The following is a 17,432-nucleotide window of genomic DNA, read 5'->3' as shown; positions in this document are numbered from 1 at the left end:
TATCAAGCTCATGCCTACTGTACTGGAACAAGTCTGATGGTACATTGTTGCTTTTGTGTATAGGTGGGACTTTCAGTTCAGGTCACTTGCTTAGCAAAAGCCCTCAAAGTTTAGTCATCCTAGCATTCCTCTTTAGCTGTCCTAGCATAACTGATAGATTGCATAGGGCAACTAGAGCAAATCCAACTTGTGTTGGAGTACAAACAGGCATTTGAGTGAAGTGTTATTTGTGGAACTGTTTGGACTGAACTTTGAAAGTTACTCCAGCAATACATCTATGGGAAAGAAGCTCCACAGTTCCGTGGCCTGTGCAGTCTGGCTGATTAAAACAGGAATTGACCAGTACCTGGTACAGATGTGGTTGGTACTTAATGGCTTAAGTAAGGTTTTGTTAAAAACTACAACTCTGAACTGACTAGAGTATCACTTTTCTAGTTTTTGGAGTTGAACCAGACCTGACAAGGGAGGGAGGAAGCATTCCTGTTACACTTACTTTTCAAGAAGCAACAGGCAAGAATGTCATGCTGCTTCCTGTTGGAGCTGCAGATGATGGTGCTCACTCTCAAAATGAGAAGCTAAACAGGTAAGAGAATATTTATCCCTGTGCCAGGCTGAGTTTACCATGGGTTTTGGCATGTATTATGAAAAGGACCAAGAAAAGTTGAGCTCTTTTTTCCTTAATTTTCTGGAAGCCTAAGTGCCATTTCTCTGTAGCAGGGAATGTCTGGTTGGGTAACTAGTCTATAGCTGAATCTTGTTCTCCTTGCTTCTGATTCAATAAATTTAGAATCAGGAGCAGTTTTTATACCTTGGGTCTCCAAGCTTGGTTACCCCCTATCCCATGGGTGGCTTTCCTCCCTTACCAGGAGAGATGTGGGAAGGCTGGGAATAGTCTGTTGCCTGCATCAGAAATGTCTGTAGTCTGTTGTGTGGATAGGACTGATCGCAAAAAGCACTACAAATGCAGCTCAAACTAAGACAGTGCTAATGAAAGCTATCTTCTTTCCAGGCACAACTACATCCAGGGGGTGAAGATGCTAGGTGCATACCTTTATGAAGTTTCCCAGCTGAAGGACTAAGTTAGACAATTACCTTTTGGTTTATGGATCAGAAGTCTGAATTATCTTACAAAAAGTCATCAACTACCAAGTCTCACATGGCTCCCCTTTTCCACCAACACTCCTCTGCCTTGGTGGGGGAGAGGGAAACATACAGTTCCGCTTGAACCAAAAATATTTCCTTAAATGCTTACATCAAATGACAGACTATTCTTTATCTGTCCAGCAGTACTGAACTGCATCTTTGTCCCCTCTGTATCACATTCAAGTTGTGGTTTGCTGTATTCATCTACTCTTCCTGTAAAGCAAGAGGAAAGGTTTTCTCTCAACTGTTAAAGCAGCCACCTCACTTGCAGAACTGCTAGTAAAGTTTAAAATTCTTATTTCTGGATATGTCCTGGAAGGAAGTAGTTGAAGTGACAGATTATAGGGCTATACTGGAATGTGTTCAAGGTGGAGTGAGGCATCTGTCTTACTGAGTGATTTGGAAGAGCAGTTTGTCTCTTACAGCTTATACCTGATTGCAGGTTTCAATTCACAGTGAATTGTGTTTTAACAACATTCACTGTGGTAATAACTACTGGCCATCTTTTTGTAAAGCTGTCTTTGTACTCCTTAAAAAGGACAATAAATAATCATGCTCTAGAGTCTGGCTCTTGGTCTCTAAGGATTAAATAATGGGAGGAAAAGCAACTTCAGGTAAGTTGGGAGGAACTCTTCCATGGCCACAGAGGCAGATGAGCAGCATGACTACAAAGACTGTACTTTCATGGAATCCAAGTTTTTCATTCCTTAGGATCTGGTGCTTTAACAACTTGTAGACTTGAAACAGATGTTGCTAAATCCTGATCTTCTGAGAGAAAACAAGCTCAGAAAATATTCTATTTTGGCTTGAAGCCACACTAGCATAGCTGATGGTACTGCAGGGGAGTGGGGGGAATTTGGAGTCATAAATAGGGAGAGGAGAGCATCACTCATTGCCACTACTGACTGACATCCAACTTCAAGCTGTCTTTTGGAAACATTAAAGTCCAACACTCCTGGTATTATGTCAAAAACCAAACCCTCTTGTGTGCTAATCTGAACTGGATTTGGCTCACTGACTCTGAATTACCTGACCAGCACTAGCAGTCTAAACTAGGTAAGTATTTGAAGTGATGATGTCTTGCTCTGAGAACTGTCTGAGAGCATAGTGCGGTCCTGTATCCTGACAAATAAGCAAGCAGCATGTGATGCTTCCTCCCCTGAAGGGCAGAAAGCACAAATGTCTATCTGGTTTTCGCTGTTGCTTGATCTGGAGTCTTTAACAGTGGAAGGCTGTTGGGGCAAGGAGTTGTCTTCTGTTCTCACAGTGAAGCTTCTAAAGCTTCTCTTCTGGTTTTGTTCCATTTGGTTTGTCATGGAAGATTATGGCTGGAAACAATCTGGTATCATTAAACTTTGCACTTGCAGCTCTGGCGCAGTCTGAGACCCATGTCATATGCCTGTGATAGGACTGGCTAGCACCAAGTATCTGTACACACACTGGGCTGCTAGGCTCTCACCTTTCAGTGACAGTGGGGCTACTCTGCTATGGTATGTGGTCCATACAGAGGACAAGACTGGCTTGCCTGGATAATTAGAGGTCATCTGTATGCTGAGATCAATTAGTTATACATGATAACTAGTCCTAGCCGTAAATGTGTTTAAAGCAGCATTCTGAGTTACCGAGTTGACATCCCAGATTACTCATGAAAAGACAATTTGCTGGCTGTTGGTCAGTTTTTATTGCTTACTTTCTACCTACTGATTTGAAAAGCGTGGAAGTCCAGTTCCTGGGCTGAGGTAATACTAGTTTCTAACAGTGTAAAGAAGCAGCTTATTTGGGAAAAAAAAAAGCTGATTTTTGTCATGGACTGTGTTCAGCAAGTGAGCATGTCTATAGTTGTCTTATTTCACTTACACCTGATTCTTGAGAATCAGTCAATTAGCTCAAGTTTTGCACTGTTGACACCGCATCAGATCCTACGCTTACCAAATAAGTACAGCATGTCAGAATTGTGAAGCATGGCAAAGACCAGTCTCTGTTGAAGAGGAGAGTGTCACCAGGACGAGGGCAAGACTGCAGGTGTTTCAGGTGGGTTTGGTTAGCCTGGGTAGCTGCTATGGTGTCCTGGGTTCAGCAGTAGCAGTCATTTTTCTCCTTCTTAGTAGCTGGTGCAGTGCAGTGTTTTGACTTTCAGCTCGGGAACAGAGCTGATAGCGATGTTTTGGTTTGGCCAAGGACTTTGTGAGCCTCATGCTCTGCCAGGGAGGAGGGGAAGCCGGGAGGAAGCAGAGACAGGACACCTGACCCAAACTGACCAAAGAGGTATTCCATACCACAGCACGTCATGCCCAGGATGTAACTGGGAGTTAGCCGGAAGGGCTGGGAGACTGCAGGGTTGGAGGAGGTATCGGTCGGAGCTTGGTCGGGCTTGGGGGGCGAGTTATCGGTCAGCTGGTGGTGAGGTGTTGTATTCTCTTCCCTTGTTATTTCCTTTATCATTATTATCATTGGTGGTAGCAGTAGTGATTTGTGTTATACCTTAGTTACTAAACTGTTCTTATCTCAACCCATGGGAGTTGCATTCTTTTCGATTCTCCTCTCCGTCCCTCCGGGAGCAGGGGGAGGGCAAGAAAGGGGGGGAAGTGAGCGAACGAGTTACCTGACTGGGTTTAAACCTCGACATATGGTTTTAACTTGAAAAACAGGCTGTGGTTCAGCATAATGAGTTTGGATGTACTAACTAAATCCAACTTATTTTTCCATAAGGTTACATGATAGGCTGTCTTAGGAAACTTTAGCTTTGTAATCTTGACCTTGAAGCAGTATGAAGAGTGGAGATAACAGAACTAATTTAGATAAAGTGAGATGCAAGTTTGTTCATTCTGTCAAAGTACTAACTTAAAAACATTACATTTTTTTTTAGTGTTACCTGAACTCAATTAAGCTAGGATAGATTCATGTATTAAATGTACTTTTTACATTTAGGAGTCAATCTGAATAAATCACCTTCTCAATAATTAATGAAGTTCTGCAGGGGATTGAAACTATTCCTCAGTGTCTGCTTAGACTATACAGGAAAGCTTAGCAGTGGATAATTTTGATTCTAGTTCCTAGCCAGCTTGAGCATACCATTCTGCATCATGATGTTAGGTTATTACAAATTCTGAATGCCAAGATATGTTTTTCTAGTACTTTTAAATATTCATCTTTCTATTATTTTGCATATCCTTAGCAATTCTGAGGTCTCTTGAGGCCTGCTTAAAGCACATGCCAATGAAATATGCCAGCTGATGCTGTCACATCGGTATGCAGTTTCCTCCTCCTGTCTGGGCAGGCTTATGTTCTTCTCAATCATAAAGACAACCTAAGGGCCTCTTATATTTCTGCCCTTTAGACTGAAAAATGAGATGATAAATACAGTTGGGCAGCTGTTTTTTTGTCAGTGTTATTGCGCTCTGCTCTCCTTTGGAAAAGAAGCTGTCCTGTACACAGTTGATCATTTGAATTGTGAGACCTGCTGCAGCCTTGGAGGATATGTGGTCTCTTCACAAAAAATTAAACCCCAAATATTAAATATGTGGTTATAATCTATAGTGAAAAATCTAACCCACAGCACAAAGTGCCAAGTGTCACTTGAAAGTGGAATATGTTAGTTATATTCAAGCAAGCCTTTGTATAGAGACATTTCTTCTATTAGCTGTTGTTTGTGAATGTGGAGGAGTGTTTTCTTGTTCTTTTGGATAAAGGAAACGGAACTGCAAATCTGGGCTGTTAATATATGCAAAATTGTATCAAATTCCTGAACTTCAAGGTAGCTGCTAAGATATATGATGGAATTAAATTTCCTGTTTCTGAACTGCTTAATGGATTTAATGTGCATGTAGTGAATAGTGGAGTCAAGGTTAGAGACTTAATAATAAATGCTGTCTTTTGAGCAGTTAGAAATTCTAGGAGGGAGAATTTGAAGGGGGGCTATAGGGATGCTGGGGAGGGACTGTTCATTAGGGACTGTAGTGACAGGACAAGGGGTAATGGGTTAAAACTTAAACAGGGAAAGTTTAGATTGGCTATAAGGAAGAAGTTATTTACTGTTAGGGTGGTGAGGCACTGGAATGTGTTGCCCAGGGAGGCTGTGAATGCTCCATCCCTGGTGGTGTTCAAGACCAGGTTGGATGAGGCCTTGGGTGATATGGTTTAGTGTGAGGTGTCCTTGCCCATGGCAGGGGGGTTGGAACTAGATGATCTTAAGGTCCTTTCCAACCCTAACCTATGATTTTAATTGAGATGCTGCTGCTTAATTTTAAGAAAGCCTATTAAACTCTTCCCTAGACTTCCAGCAACTTGGAAAGCAAAATATAACTAAAATGTTAAAGTAGTAGAGTAGCTGCAAGAGTCTTTTGCAAGCTAGAATGCTGTTTAGTATTTATTTATAAATACGCCTTTAAGGTGGTGTTTTAGGCTGTCTTACTGAAACAGTAATGGGTTGACATCTTCTGTTACCAACTGTGTTCTGGTGCATCATTAGAAACCTTTAAATGCAAAAAATCTGTTTCCTTTTGGACTTTCCAATAGTACATGCACAGTACAGAAGACCTGGCCTTTGCCTCCCACGTTCTCTATTACTGATGTTCTTCCTGCTCCCACTCTCCTGCTAATTTTTCCAATCATTCACATTAGTGGGGCTATTCTTGCAAGTGGGGCTCACAGCATTTCCCAGCAATACAACCAGGCTTTCACTTTATAATGTGATAATTATATGTTGAGTGGACTGAGTGTCATCTTTTTATGTTAAGACTGTGATTCTTATCATGCTATTGTGGAAAATGCTAGCCAGCAACGACCTTTAATTTCAACTTTATTCTGTAATTGCCACTGCAATAGTTTGCAGTTTCTGGAAGCTGGCACAACAATATAGTAACACTAAATGGAGTGGGAGAAGGTAACTTCTTATTTCCGAATTCCTCTCCATTAACTTCTTTACTATTCGAATGACTAGCAACATGTAAAAACTCTGGCAGAAAAGCAGCAATTTCTGCAAATCCACTGGATGGAACATACTTTTTAATTTGTGTAAATGCCAGAAGTTTAAGGCATCAGACCAATGACACTTGGAAATAGTTGCAGGAGGATCTCTTGAGGTTTTTCTATTGTGTTCATTGAACACTTAGCTGGAGAACTCAAGTTCAAAGCTGTAAGAATACAATATTAATTCAAAATACAGTATAGGCTGCATGGAATTTTCAGGAATTGGTTGTCAAGCAGAATTAATAAAAAGAAAGCAAAAGATTTTATTTCTGCACAGCTTTGAATCTTATTTGTATGTCAGAAATATCCTGTAATGTTTTGTCAGCCGTATCCTAAACTTTTGTACAAGGTGGCACAGTGCTGCTTGTGATTATTTTAAGGCAGTTTTAACTCTGAGTGGATGGATTCAGAAGCACAAATCAAGAAGGAGGAAGAAAGCAGCAGGAGCTCAGGCGCATATTGGTTACCTATTGTTATCTGGCAACAGAATTTCAATGTAAAAAGACATGAATAAAGTTCCCTGGAATGTGAAGAAGCTGGGGAGAAAGACTAGTAGAGAGCAGGCTTCAGAAACTGAGTGAAAGGCTTCATGAGAAAGGGTGCTAAATGAATGTATAGATACATGTTTCTAGAGCATAGACAGCCAGAGTTTATTAGGTTTCAGGCTTTAGACTGCTAATATTCCTTTGCACTGATGGAAATGATATTTAATGGAATCTGTCTGGTTATGAACTTTAAGTTTGTAGAGCTGTATCTAATTTTTGGGAGCTTTACTTGGAGTTGTCTGACACTTACAGATGGATTTTAAATACCTTGAGACCAGCTGAGAAGCTCCTATTTAAAAGTTAAAAGGAGTTTTGATGAAGGGATTTGAGAAATGGGAGAAAAAGTCTTGTCTTTAACTGCAGATAAGTTCATGCATTGATTGGCTTATAATAGAAATACACTAAAAAGTGTTATCAAACTCATTTGAATCCCCCCCCCCCCCCCGAAAATTGGAGCACCAGATTTCCTACTGTATTACATTGCCCACTCTGAAAGTGTTTCTATAGGATATGACAGGTAATTGAGTCATCAACATAAAATATTAATAATTTAGGATGATACATTCCATTTTCTTAATGCATTGTAGTTCCACATCTATCATATGTGCAAATATGACACAGATTTACTGGGACACAGCAGTCACCTTGAAGCTGTGCACAGTAGCAGCTGATTAGCAATACCTGTTCCAAATGTAAAACAAGTTCAGCTTCTCTGATCTCATCAGAGGGAGCTGAGAGCACCTCAGTAATAAATGCTCCTCTAGCGCCTTCAAATAATTTGATGGCTGTGGAAGAAAGCTTTAATGACACAATCCCTGCCACTGACAGACCAGCAGGTCCTTAAGGATGTAGAAGAAAGATCCTGAAAATCATTAGATTTAGTACTAAAATTAAAATAGGGGCTGGCATAGGAAAATGTTATTTTTTCAATAGCACACAGCCTGCAATACAACAGTTTTGGAGGGATTTTTTTTTGTTTTCTGTTTTTCCCACTTAAATTCTTAGACATCAATACAGAAGGCAAATATATTCAGAAATGTATGGTAATCTGTTCACAAACTTAGATATAAGCACCTGTTTGCTTTTGAATTTGAATCACGGAGTCTGCACCTATCAAAAATGATCACAATCTGGGACACTATTTAGTCTTTAATTACTGAATGTAAGAATTTGGGGTGATAAAATGTCAGTGGTTTATGAATCGAAGATTCTCCTTTAAGTCTGGATATAAATCCAAAGTAGAGGATACGGTGATTTTGAACTGTGAAATGTTCAGAAACTTGTTTGTTTCAGTTCAGAGCAGGACAGCAAGTTTTCACTTCACACACTTTGCATAAAATTATAATGCAAAAATACAGATTGTAATTAATCTGTTCCAAATACAATTTTATCTGTGTTGATAGAAATCCCTGTGTCATCCTGAGTCACTTAAACCTCTGAAGTTATTCTGTAACTCAAAACTAGAAACAGCAAAATGGTATAAAAGCCTCTTTCTTGTAGTCTGCGACTGGAAGGAATTGGTTATTTCAGGTAAGACAGGTGCATTCATAAATGATGCATAAGCTTAGAAGCTTGATCTGACATGCATTTTTTGCATAGATTTATCAATATTCACCGAGTTTTCAAAATTGGCAAAGGGTGACTTAGATCTTACTGTTAGCAAAGGAACACAGCAAATGCCAAAAAGCCCACTCTCTGAACCCCTTGTTTCAGTACTTAGTGGCACGTGTCACCTGGATAACATCCATTTGTCTTTCAGTTTAAAGATCAAAAGTTCTTTCTGTGTTTTCGCAGTGCTCTGAATTTGAGAGCTTGATCCTGCTAAATCCGTTCGCCAGTTTAAAGCCCAATTATTAGTCACAGGAACAAATGAAATCTCCAGATAAGATGATACCATGCTGAGATAATTCAAAAGGAATCAGTCACACTACTTCAGGCTGACATTTCTCCTTTCTCACCCCCGCCTCAGCCTTGAAATGTGGCTCTTTGAAAACTGTTTATGAGAAGCAGAAAAAAAACCTTCTTTTTCCCTTAGTTTGCAGGATTCATCTAAAGCCTCAACTGAGAGCTGCGTTATCTTTTTAATATCTCCATATCTCCACAGATCACTTTCTCTCAGCTAAGGAAGAGCAAGTCTAGATAGATAAAAGGCATGTTTACTTGTGGCTGGGAAGGGCGCACACCAGTGAAGGATCTGACATCTCTGACACCTTTGTATTCAGCTAAGATTTCTCACAAAGTACTAAATGGATGGTTTGGAGTCATAAAGTTCATTTTCCTGATTTAAGTTCCTCTATATGTTTTTTTTTAATGTAATTACTACTATGGAAATGAAGGTATGTGCTGCCTCTAGCAATACTTTTAATAATAACTTTTCCTTTATGCCAGGAGTGAATGATCGAATAGGTAAAAGGAAACTTGCTGCAAGTGGAGAAGACAAGACTGATGTTATAAATCTATTTGTACTTCTTTAAATGAGAGGGAAAATATAGGGCCATTTCATTGAGTTCAGTCCCCATTTTCTTGTGCTAAATTACATGTATATGTTGGTGTGTGTGCTCCTCAGGTAGCTTTTTTTTCATGAATCCACTTGTCCAGCCATTTTCCCCATAGGTACCAACACGAAAACAAACTATTCTAACCTCTATAGACTTAATGAGGGAAGGCACCACAGGGAAGTAAAGAGGATATCAGGATATGGGTTATTTCCTATGTGCTTTGCTATAGTCTAGGATAATGACATCTGGCATAAGAAATAGAAGAAACCCGCTACACAAAAAGTTTGTGTTCTGAAACAGAGGCATAGCCAAAGAAACAGATACTGGGTGCTTTTCACATAGGCAAGTGAAAAAAATGCTGCCTCTAAATTTCCAGCATTTCTTTACGAGTAGTTTCTATGTAATTGCATATCATTGAGATTTATGATTGGACTCAATGATCTTAAAGGTCTTTCCCAACATAAATGATTCTATGGATAAAGGATATCCAGCTGTACAATAGCCTGTCTGTCCCAACATAAAGGGAACCAAAAAACACAGCGTGGTTGTGCAAATAAATGTGAAACAAAAGCTGTAGGTGTGTCAAGCTGATGTGGTTTGTGGTTCTGAGTCAAACTTTGAAAACTGGAGTAGTTTGGTTATGCTGCCCAGTAGCACTCTGCTACTAGGGAGGGGTTTGGGGATTGAGCGGTTTGGGGTGAGCATTGGACAAGAGCCTGGAGCCCTGCAGTGGGAAGCAGTGCATGTAGCGGTGTATAGGACACAGCTCTATGCTATCAGGTGTTTCTGCTAGGGGAGCAAGCTGAGGGCCGCCCTGAAACTTAGCTCAGTGTGGCAGGGAAAGCCCAGCACCTTCTCAGAGGTAGGTGAGAAATGAGGCATTTGGGTGCCTGAGCAGAACACCCTTATTTAAAACAGATGAAAATCAGAGCTGGTGATAGCATTGCTCACCTGGAAGGCAAGCATCTTGTGACTCAAGAATGTGTCCAGGCAATGTGCATCTGTGATGTGATTTCCCCACCCCCCCAGCCTTCCCATTGCCTATCCTTCAGGAAAGGGTGCATAGTTTATTGCAAATGGGGAGAAAATACTTTTCTTCCTGGTCAAGCTGAGTTCTTAAAGATTGGCTTCCAGGCAAGAAAAGAGGAGCACATGGTGGAACCATTCCTTTAACAGCTGTTTGTGCATTTGAGCTTTCATAGCTTAAATTAACTTTTAAATATTATCATCATTATTATTATCATGGCATTTCTTTTTTTTTTTTTTTTTAGTTCACCTTAAAATTTAACTCCCTCTGAAGTGCAGTGAGTGAGGGGATACAAACTTTATCCATCTTCATGAATTATTTTAAATATTTCAGCCACAATTTCATAACTTCTGTAAGGATTTAGGTGCTCAGCATGTGGGATTAATGGCTTATATCCAAACTATTGATTTGCAGAACTGTCACTTGCTTCAAAGTTAAGAGCTATAGCAGTAGCTCTAAATGTTCTGATTCCCACAGCACAAAAAACGCAAAGCCATCGTTGCCTTTTAAGCCATGTCAAGACACATGCTACACTTCTGTCGAAAGGCCTTTGAACATGTGAGAAACTTCTCTGCTTGAGAAGACTGCAGCAAAGAAAGCAAAAAATATGTCTGTAGGGAAAGTATTTTAAGCCTAAACCCTGGTGGGATGAGTAGGCGCCTGTCTTGCATTTTTCTACTGTTTTGTGATTGTTGAGACACTATTGCATCAAAACAGCTGCTGATGGCATGACTTGCTTTGCATGTGAAGGGTGCAGAGCCTCAGTTTAATGAGTGTCTGCTCTGGGCACTTGAAGCGTGTGCTTTACCCTCGATATAGTCAGTCGAACTTTGATAGGAGCAACATGCTATGAAATATCTCATGCTCCTCCTTAAGGTCACAATCGCCTTGCAGTGGTAACATCTGTTGCCTTGAGATGCAATGGTATTGTGTTTATATATAAGTATATACAGTGGGTTCCTTTCTAAGCTATTTAAGAGCAACTTGTATTCGCCAAGATAAGAACCTCTCTGCTTGTTTTGGCCTTCTCCCAAATACACTTCAACAACAGGAGGGCTGCAATGGAAAAGTACTCACAAGCCTTTCTTCAGAGGCTGCTGCCTCATACCCAGGTGGGATGCAGAAGTCAGCAAAGTGTGAAACTGAGTTAACTTTGTGGTGCTCCAGACACATGCCTTGAGGGACACCATACACACCACCACCTCAGTGACTCATTCCCCGCCAGTTCCTGGACCACATGGAAAGCTGGGAAGAGGCAATGTGAAGAGCTGCATAGACAAAGTACTGCATGGTTAGTATCTGCTTCACCATGTGAGTTCCTAAAGCTGGTCTCTGATGTCTGTTTGGAAATGACTGTGAATTTTCAGCAGAATAAAAACCTCACCTGCACAGAGAGGTCACCCTTAAGGGAATGATGCTGTTATTTGGCTGAGTAAAGCTGTCTGAAGGACATCAAGATAGGAATAACCTCTTGCCTTTGTTTCAGTGTGATTGATATCTGAAAATACTTTTGCTTAATTGTTAAACAAAATGAATTTACAGTCTTGCGCTTGGAAAAACAGAGCAGCCTCCTGTCTCAGCATTCAGTGCAGTATACTGGAAAAGGTGCTGGACAAGAACAACTTGTTCATTCCTCCCCAGGGTGTATCACTTAAAGCCTGCATGCTTGGAGATCTGTGTGCAGAGAGCTTGCTGATTTACCTTCTAGGCGGTGAGAAGGCTTTGTGTTACTGCTCTTCCTTTACAGAGTATTTCCAGTCCTTGTGGCCCTGCTCCTGGAAGGTGTTGTTCATCATTGCTCCACGTCAAGGACAGCCTGTAGTCATCAATGCTTGTAAAGCACTGTGTGATTTCTTGCCTGGGTAAGGGGGTCTTTTCTAAGTTAATCTCTGTTCACTGACATACCCAACTGCAATTACTGATGCTCAGGTAACTACTAATTTAGGGTTTTGGGGGTCTTTACCTCTCTAGCAGTGCAATCTCACTCCACTGTTGACAAGCTCTTGAAGCAGGCAGTATTGCTTATGATTGTTTTGAAAGGTGATGGCTGGGAAATATTCTTCAGACTGCAGCATGGAGTGGGAAGGAGTGAGGAGGTGGAAGAGCTTCCTCCTGCTGCACAGGGAGCAGATACAGAAATCCTTTAGGGGAGATATATTTGGGGGATTTACACTTCCAGGAGGCAATGAAAACAAGTTATACGAAGGCAGTATATTGAGAAATGACAGTAAGATGCAATAATAACCATTTACTACTGATTATGACATTATAATATCATTCTCATTTTCCTGTAAGACACCTTCAAGAAATAGAAAATAGCTGGTTTGAGCTAGAGGTAGCTACTTAGAGTCATAGGTAGCACTGAAAACCCTCATAAAATTTCTGTCAATGAAAAGGTGCTCCTAACAGCATATTTCTTACATGTTTGCTCATGCAAATTGTAATTTCTTAAGACAACTTTTTAATTAAGGTAACAGTTAAGGCATGCGAATTCTGCTGAAGTGCCAGTGAAATTAAGTTAACTCTTGTTTGCACCACCACTTTATCACCAACTGAGGCTGCTGCCCAGATGTAGTAATAGAAACACAAAGTAGGAGACCATCTCTACCCTGAAGAGCTTACATTTTCAAAGGACAAGAGGAACAAAGACATTGATGCTTTGTTTTCCTTATCCTATTGTTTTAGTTCTGCTCTTATTTTTCTGTAATTAACCTATTTCCTCCTACTTAAATGCTTACTGTACTCCAAAGAGGAGTTGTCCATGCCAGCACTCACCCAAACTATTCAAGTTGGTTCTTTAATTTATTGTAGTTTATAAGTTATCACCAGAGAGTGTTTTTATTGAGGAGATAAAGCTGAGTAAATTCAAAAATGCTTCTAAACAATGTTGGTCATGTTTACGTGCTTATGATAATCCATAAATGGAATAATGACTGAAAAAGAAAATAATCTCCTATACTGACTATAAACCCTGTTCCAAGTTATAGGTTATAAAATAAGGAGCAATTAGCAATGAAAGAACAAGCTACAAAGCTTATCTCACTTGTGCTATCATAATTCAGGAGTAACATCAGTGTGAAACATCAAGGTGGGATACATGTAAAAACAGAATTCTTATAAATAAATGCAAATAAACGTTTAATTTCTCCAAAACTTCTGCATTCATTTGCATAAGAGTTTATATATATTAAGAACAAATACTGAAAGGAAGCAAAGGTTTTTATAAGGCTCTGAGATAGGACCTTGACCTCCCTTGGAAAACCAATGCTTGTTACTGAATCTGACCATGTGAATAGCAGTTCTTTCAAAAGGGACAGAGGACCACAAGGATAGACCCTTGTATGCAAACACAAGCACCTAAAATTTGATATAAGTTCAGAGGCACTCTGGTATGGAAGAGCTATCAGCAAAAATGTGGTGAGGCTATCCACATGTAAGTGAACACAGTGCACTTGGATGTGGATGTCAAAAGCCATCCCAGCAAGTCAGAATACAGGAAATATTCTTCACGTATACTTTAATTTTCGTTTTGATGCTGACTGTGTTTTAGGAGCATTCTGAACTGGATTAGTAGCTCAGCCTTATATACCAGTGCATATAGTTTGGTACTCAGCTGTACTTCCTGTAGTTGTTTCCTATTAACCTTTTTACTGTGAAAAGCGCATAAGAGAGTGCAGCTATCTTTCCAGAAGGATCCCTTTATACCAATGTTTATCTGATTGCAAACCAACGAGCAGTCAAGCTCATAAATTTTCTCAGGTGAGAAAATAGTGAATTACTTCTTGTCAGTGGGCACAGAGTGTAACACTACTTCCTGGGAGAAATTCTTAACAGATATGTATTCTTTTCTTTTCCCATTTTCAAATCAAAGTAACAAAAACCACGTCTCTTCTCCAAGTCCTTCAAAATACTATCATAAAGCAGCAGTGCTGAAGTGCTTTCTGACACTGTAATTCCTGCTAGGATTTAGGTCTTCCACAGAGAAAGGGAGGAGGAAAGGGATATGGGAAAATTTGCCATAGGTTGATGTGGTAGTGATTTGAATATCCTGCTTGGATTATTATAGGATAGAGAAGTAGACTTTAAGCATCTAAACCAAAAGTTAATCTTTAATTTAAAAGTAATCCTTCATAACTGCTGAACTTAACAGTGAACTGAGATGAAATGCCCCTGTTCTGTAGGTGGAAGAGGAGACCTTGCCAGTTCAAGCTCTCATCAGTAGCCATAAAAGCAGCTGCAAAACAAGAGCACAAAGAGGTAAGGAGTTTTTTTTTTCACTGTAATCTGTATTACAGCAAAGCAGAACTGATAAACAGGGCCTCACTTTTTTCTCTAAGGAGTCAGCTTGAGCAAAGGCAGGGCTAGTCACTTGCACTCTCTGAAATGCCCTTCAGGCAGCCCTGTGAGCTGGTGTCCATCCCTCTACATGTGTCTGGATCTCTGCAGCTCCTGGTCATTATCATGGCAGTGGCTGCACATGGTTAGAGTTGTGTTCAAGAGGTGCCACTCAAAGAGCTGCCATCCTCCTCCTCCAAGGGTATCACCTACTCAGCTGGAGAGATGACCGAGGCGCGATTGCCTTCTTCCACAAAAGGTAGGCCACTGATCAGTTAATGTTGCTAAAGAAAGTTAAATAATAACCATATTATCTCAGTTATCTTCCTTGGTGATGGTGGCTTAGAGGGAATGTTCCTTTCAGTGGATCCCACCACTGGTTTGGTAAATTAGCTTCTACTGCCATACACATTTTTATCTCCTTTCATGTCAAATGTTCTTTATGTTATTTGCAAACTAGGTGAATTCTGACTTTGTTTTATTCTGGGTTGGTTGCAAAATATTCCATTTTCATTGGCGCACTCCCCGTGCACACACTTTAAATGCTGCATTGCAGGGAGGAAGGCGTGTGAGGCATGCACTTCAGGAATGTCAAGGAGGGCAGCAGAGCACGTTCAAGAGCTGCTTCTCAAATGTTTGTAAGTTTAGTTGATATTTTATCAAAGAGTCATCCTAGTTAAAGAATCAACTCGGATTTCTTGTTAAATCACCACCTAAGAAGGCTAAGTTTTCTTTTAACAGTACTTCATGAGACAGGAGGGAGACACAAAATGTTCTTACTACCAAGGAATGAAGGAAGAGAAACTGAGTGACTGTCATGCATTATTTCTAAAAACAGTCATACTACATTTTTCTATAAAGCAGCAACTGCTCTTTAAAATGAGATCAAATAAAATACACTTGAAATTGAACACTGAAGTCTTTGTTTGGTATTTCCACCCCCAGGCTTTCTCATCCATTTTTCTCTTCCTTGTAACACTGAGCTATTTTAGCCTTGCCTGGTATCTTTCTACTGCTTTATTAAACTGACTCCCTTTTCTACACAAGCTTTCCCAGTTGCAATACAAATGCTTTCAAGCAGTACTGGCTGTTAGCAGCAAATTAACATGAAGTTCCCTCTGCTACTCCCCTCCCTCAAGTACAGCGCAACATAGCTGCTACCTAATATCTGGTTTGAATTACCAGTATTTGGTGCACTCTGCTCATCTGCAGGACTGCGTAAGTATCTCCTCACATTCATTTTCCGAACTTAGGCATTGCTCATGCTTACTTTTGTTTCTGAAAGCAATTACTTCTGGGATATTCTGTAAGCTTTTCTCGAAGTCTGTGTCTCTGTTTCAAAAATATCACTGAATTATTTAAAATATTCTTAGGGTTTTTTCCTCATTTGAATGTTTCGGGTTGTTTTGTTTCTTTCCTTCAGTGCATTGTAGTTTCCTTATTTCATTTTCTGAAACAGTTAAAAGCTAATGAAACATGACTTGAAGACAAGTTTCTCATCTGCATCTTTCCGGGTCATTTGCACGTAACGTGGATAAAGAGGAAGATACCATCACCACAGTGCATGTTTCCTGTATAAGCAGCCCTTTTGTCATTCTGACCTTCATGTAATATTAAAGATATGTGTTTCTTCAAGTCATCATAAGGTATCAGCTATGTGTATACTCATTCTTCTCATAGTGAAAATGCATAGAATTTAGCAAAATTGAATATTTCAATGGAAAATCATATATGATGGAGACACACTTGTGCATCGCATGAGCTTTGTTACTCTAGTAGCCATGTTATGTGTAACCTGTGTTATGATCCTCCTTGTTCAAGTGTGGCATACCCAAGAGGTACTTTTCTGTAAGCAACTGTCTGATTTTCTATGGTAGGTTAAATGAGAGCACTTATAGTGGGCTCCGTTGAAAACATTTTCCAAACTGAGGTTTGGAAATGGCAAAGTAGAAAGCATGAATAAAATACATGTGAAACTAAGGCATTTGCAGGCTTTGTGGAAAATGAAGGATGCTTCCCTCCCTTTGTTTATCATGCTTGGGTTTTCAATCTATATCTTCTCATCAGAGAAACGCAATTGAAATTATTAGTATTACCATAGCCTATCACCTTAGCAATGCATCAAAGTTATGGAATTGTGGATGGACCTGCAACTACACATTTTGTCACCAGTATAGAATATTTTTAGATTCAAAGTGTTGGGTTTTGACCTTGGAGTTTATCCCATTGAGCACCACAATACAGCAGCTATTCTGAATTTAGCCAGCCAAGGATTTAACTAGCCAAGCATTACTCTGCTAACACCAATTCAAGAACCTGCAGCAGGAACTTCAAGGAGGGAAAACACTTCTCAGAATCTTATGGGTTTTAAATATTCATTTGTCTTGTCAAAAACAAGGTGGCAGAGAGGTTTGCAAGTACTAATTGACTTCTGCACTTATGAAGTGTTTCAGTGTTGACACTGTTCTTACTCAACTGCAAAAGCTATTTGTTGTCTGATACTCTCCTATGTCAGGATAGCTCTACCTTATTCATGTAAAATATGCAACATGTGTCAGTGAATCAATTTTTCTCCCATTCTTCTGGAAATGAAGAAAATGAAAGATGAATTCCCTGGGCTACTGGTGTGAGTTGATGTTTGCAAGTCTTCCCTGGGGTTGTCTTCCCAGAACACACAATTGGAACTTTGTGCATTGAAAATTGATGTGAACTTAAAGGAGGCTTGAGTAAGCTCAGCACTTTACAATTGTCTATGCTTTCTAGAACTGAAATGAAGTGCATATTGCAGGATGTCTCTAACATGTTGAATTTTATCCTTAACTTTCTGATAGCCTCTATCTAGTCTAGTGGAAAGTGTCCTTGCCTCTGGCAGCGGGGGTGGAACTAGATGGTCCCTTCTAACCTGAACCATTCTAC

General features: G+C 39.9%; 1 protein-coding gene across 2 annotated transcripts in view; it reads left to right on the top strand.

Annotated features, from left to right (window-relative positions):
- CNDP2 (carnosine dipeptidase 2) overlaps nt 1–1,705 on the top strand; it is a 40,981-nt gene extending 39,276 nt beyond the window's left edge. For both annotated transcript variants that reach the window (XM_057414741.1, XM_057414742.1), the window contains exons 11-12: nt 436–583; nt 1,010–1,705. In XM_057414741.1, the coding sequence (XP_057270724.1) occupies nt 436–583; nt 1,010–1,079 (218 nt within the window). In that variant the 3' untranslated portion in view covers nt 1,080–1,705. The remainder of the gene's footprint in view (nt 1–435; nt 584–1,009) is intronic.
- Nucleotides 1,706–17,432: the final 15,727 nt, after the last annotated feature.

Source organism: Pezoporus wallicus, unplaced genomic scaffold (assembly GCF_028554395.1).
Source record: "Pezoporus wallicus isolate ANWC-B61680 ecotype Strahan unplaced genomic scaffold, APGP_CSIRO_Pwel_v1 contig_2, whole genome shotgun sequence".
Classification (NCBI taxonomy): Eukaryota; Metazoa; Chordata; class Aves; order Psittaciformes; family Psittacidae; genus Pezoporus; species Pezoporus wallicus.
The sequence above is the reverse complement of the archived record's forward strand: the minus strand, read 5'-3'. Positions and strand labels throughout refer to the sequence as shown.